Consider the following 3,178-nt stretch of genomic DNA (forward strand, 5'->3'; position numbering starts at 1 on the left):
TGATTGCTCTCTCTCTCTCCCCCTTTCTCTCTACCTATATGTAGAATACATATACATATGCATATATATACATACACACACATATGTACACATATATACATAAATGTATATACACACATATATACATATTAAAAAGTGCTTTGGATATGCTTAAGCTTTGTCAGGTTTTTCACATGAAATAATATGTTATCAAAACTTTTTAATGTATCTATTAATATAATAATGTTTTAGAATGCTATTTTTTTTTCATTTCGCTTTTTATTTGCACTCTAATTTCATTATTTACTCCCGTGCCATAAGCTTTTGTTTCTTCAGTTTCTTCTGGGATATCTTTTTCTTTTGAGCAACCTCCTCTTCTGGTTTAGGAACAATTTGTTCCTTTTCAGTGAGTATCATCTCAATATGGCAAGGAGAACTCATGTATGGGTTGATTCGACCATGAGCCCTGTAAGTACGCCGTCGCATTTTGGGAGCCTTGTTAACCTGGATATGCTCAATGACAAGAGAATCCACATCCAAACCCTTCAGTTCTGCATTACTCTCTGCATTTTTAAGCATATGCAACAAGAATTCAGCACTCTTTTTGGGCAAGCGACCCTGTGTCCAACCCCACTGCTTAGCCTGGGCACACCTGCCAACTCCACCATTATACCGACGGAAGGGAACACATTGTTTCTTCAATGTGATATCTTTCAAATACTTGGTAGCTTTTCGGATATGCATGCCCTTGATAGCTTGGGCTGTTTCACGGGTGTTCTTGAAGTGGACCCGGAGATTTGAACCCCTTGACTTGCATGATTTTGTGGGGTTCTCTGGATCAAGAGAGTACCTCACCATTTTAAATGATTACCTAGGACGGCTCAAGGGAAGAGTTCGAATGCTATTTTTAATATCATTAATTTTGTTCATCATTTTCCTAATGTGGTACCATCTTTAACTCCTGGTTTCATTTATACTGGGACTGTCCCTGTGGATAAGGTTCATTTATGCCAGTACTGTATCAATTCATTGATGGATGAACAAATATCACAAAATAAAACTACCTACAATTAGATCATTTTAGTGACTTTAGCACTCTGATACTACTATTAGAGGAAAAGTATTTATACAGGACCTACTCTGTGCCAGAAACTGTGCTAAATGCTTCAGAAATATTTTTTCATTTCTCCCTCACAACTACCCTGGGAAGTAGGTGCTGTTATTACCTTCATTTTAATGTTGAGGAAACTGAGGCAAACAGGTTAAATGACTTCACCGGGGTCATAGAGTTGGTATCTGAGGTAGGATTTGAATTCAGGTTTTCCTAACTCCAGGCCCAGTGCCATTGCACTACCTAGAAGCCACTAAATTTGTAAGGCAGATTAATTATTTTGTGGGACAAGAAGGATGGAAGTAATGCCAATTACCCTGATGAAAGGACAGGCCCTTTCCAATTTTGCTTAAGTTAGTTTTACCCAGTGTTTCTAAACTGGCCTTTTTATAGAAGAGCTGACAGTATTGGAGGAGGAGAAAGAGAAAGAAGAGGAGGAGGAAGAGGAAGAGAAGAAGGAGTAAGAGGAGGTGAGGAGAGGGGGAGGAAGAGGAGGAAGAACAAGAACTAGGTGAGATGTCTGTCATGTTCCTGCAGCTCTTGGGAGTCTGGTTTACCTGAGTATTTTTTCCTCTATATTATTCTCAGTGTTTCTGAATGTTGTATTTAACTGTTGGGGGAATTTTATGTATTGGCTGTACTGCAACTATTGGAGGGCAGGACATAAGGCATAGTATGTAACAAAGGAATGAATAGAGGCACAAATGAATGAATGAAAAAGTGTTTATTTAGTGCTCACTGCATGCCAAGCTCTCAAAATAGGTGAAGACAACGTATAGAGGGATCTAAAATTTGAAACTGAGTGGGTGAGGATTGCAGATACTTCAAAGTACTATGGTTTCAACATGGATGAAAACTAGTATGGGAGCAGGTTCTGAGAAAGATGGTATGGAAGCTCACCTTTCAGAACCCAGGGACTCAGATGAGTATTCCTAAGTTGTATTGGGATAGTTAGAATCCAGACAATATGTTTTAGAGATTATAACCAACAGCACCCAACTAACCACTGTTTGTAGTGGCTAGCTGCTTGAGAAGATATTCTGACTTCTCTGAATTTTAAATTATTTTATATGGTCTATGGATACCTTGCACATTATGGTGCTATTTCTTGAATGACATCATGTGGAGTTGGGAGCCATCATTAATTCCATTCAGGGATGGAATTTTTGATGAGAATGGATAACCTCTATGTTTCCCAAGAGAAGTAGACATGGAACAGCTGTGGTGAAATAAGCTTATCTCACTTGAAGGGGGAATTCTTCCTACATTCTATGTTCACAGGGTTTTCTTCAACAGATTCATGACAATTGTCTCTAGGCCCCATGTAAGAACCTGTTTCTATATATCTTTATTATAAATTACTTAATTCCCTTAAATTTTTGCCCAATGCTAAGTACTAAAAATTCCTATCACTTTAAAACACTCAAAAAGATGATTTTTATTATTTTTACCCAGCTTCCTTTAATCCCTTGACCATGTCATCTCATATAGACAGGAACCCCTTTTAGATTAAGATTTATTAACTGCTCTGCGTAGCTGGTCATGGTAGAAAATCAAATAAGAGGGTTCTAATGCCTTTAAGATCCGTTTGTGAAGTTCTTAATATACTCTCCAGGAAATAGTAATTACTGTTCCATTTATCTTGAGAAATCTTCCTTATAAAAGCCACCAATTAGTGATGTTACTACAGACTTGTCAATATAGCTCCTCATACTGAAGCTCCAATCAATAAAAAAGGCCTTTGAAAAAGATTTAATAAACTTCTAAGTATAGTGTTTATATGTGGATACATCTATGTACAAACACACGCAAATACATATATACAGAAATCAGATAAAATGTTATGCAAAAATCTTAATTGACTAAGTAATAAAATTATAGCAAACCAATCTTCATATTAACTGTCTACATGATAGCTTACTTGGATCTGCAAACTGTCAAATCAGCTGACACCAATAAACATTAAGAGAGAGGAAACTTATATTAATGTTATCTGGAGAGAGGGCCACAATCTTGTAATATATCCAACTAACTGTTAAAATAGACTTTTGTTATATGGAATTACATTTTGGAGAACAAGGGCTATAA

The 3,178-nt window shown here is 36.7% G+C and overlaps 1 protein-coding gene across 1 annotated transcript; it reads right to left on the reverse strand.

Annotated features, from left to right (window-relative positions):
* Positions 1-243: 243 nt before the first annotated feature.
* On the reverse strand, positions 244-874 carry LOC118850774 (60S ribosomal protein L17-like). Its single transcript, XM_036760414.1, has one exon. It carries the CDS (start codon positions 835-837, stop codon positions 283-285), a length of 555 nt encoding a protein of 184 aa, XP_036616309.1. The 5' UTR covers positions 838-874; the 3' UTR covers positions 244-282.
* Positions 875-3,178: the final 2,304 nt, after the last annotated feature.

The sequence above is a fragment of the Trichosurus vulpecula genome, chromosome 5, assembly GCF_011100635.1.
Source record: "Trichosurus vulpecula isolate mTriVul1 chromosome 5, mTriVul1.pri, whole genome shotgun sequence".
Taxonomy (NCBI): Eukaryota; Metazoa; Chordata; class Mammalia; order Diprotodontia; family Phalangeridae; genus Trichosurus; species Trichosurus vulpecula.

Coding starts and splice junctions, on each gene's coding strand:
- LOC118850774 (XM_036760414.1), bottom strand. CDS start 837: ATGGTGAGGTACTCTCTTGATCCAGAGAACCCCACAAAATCATGCAAG.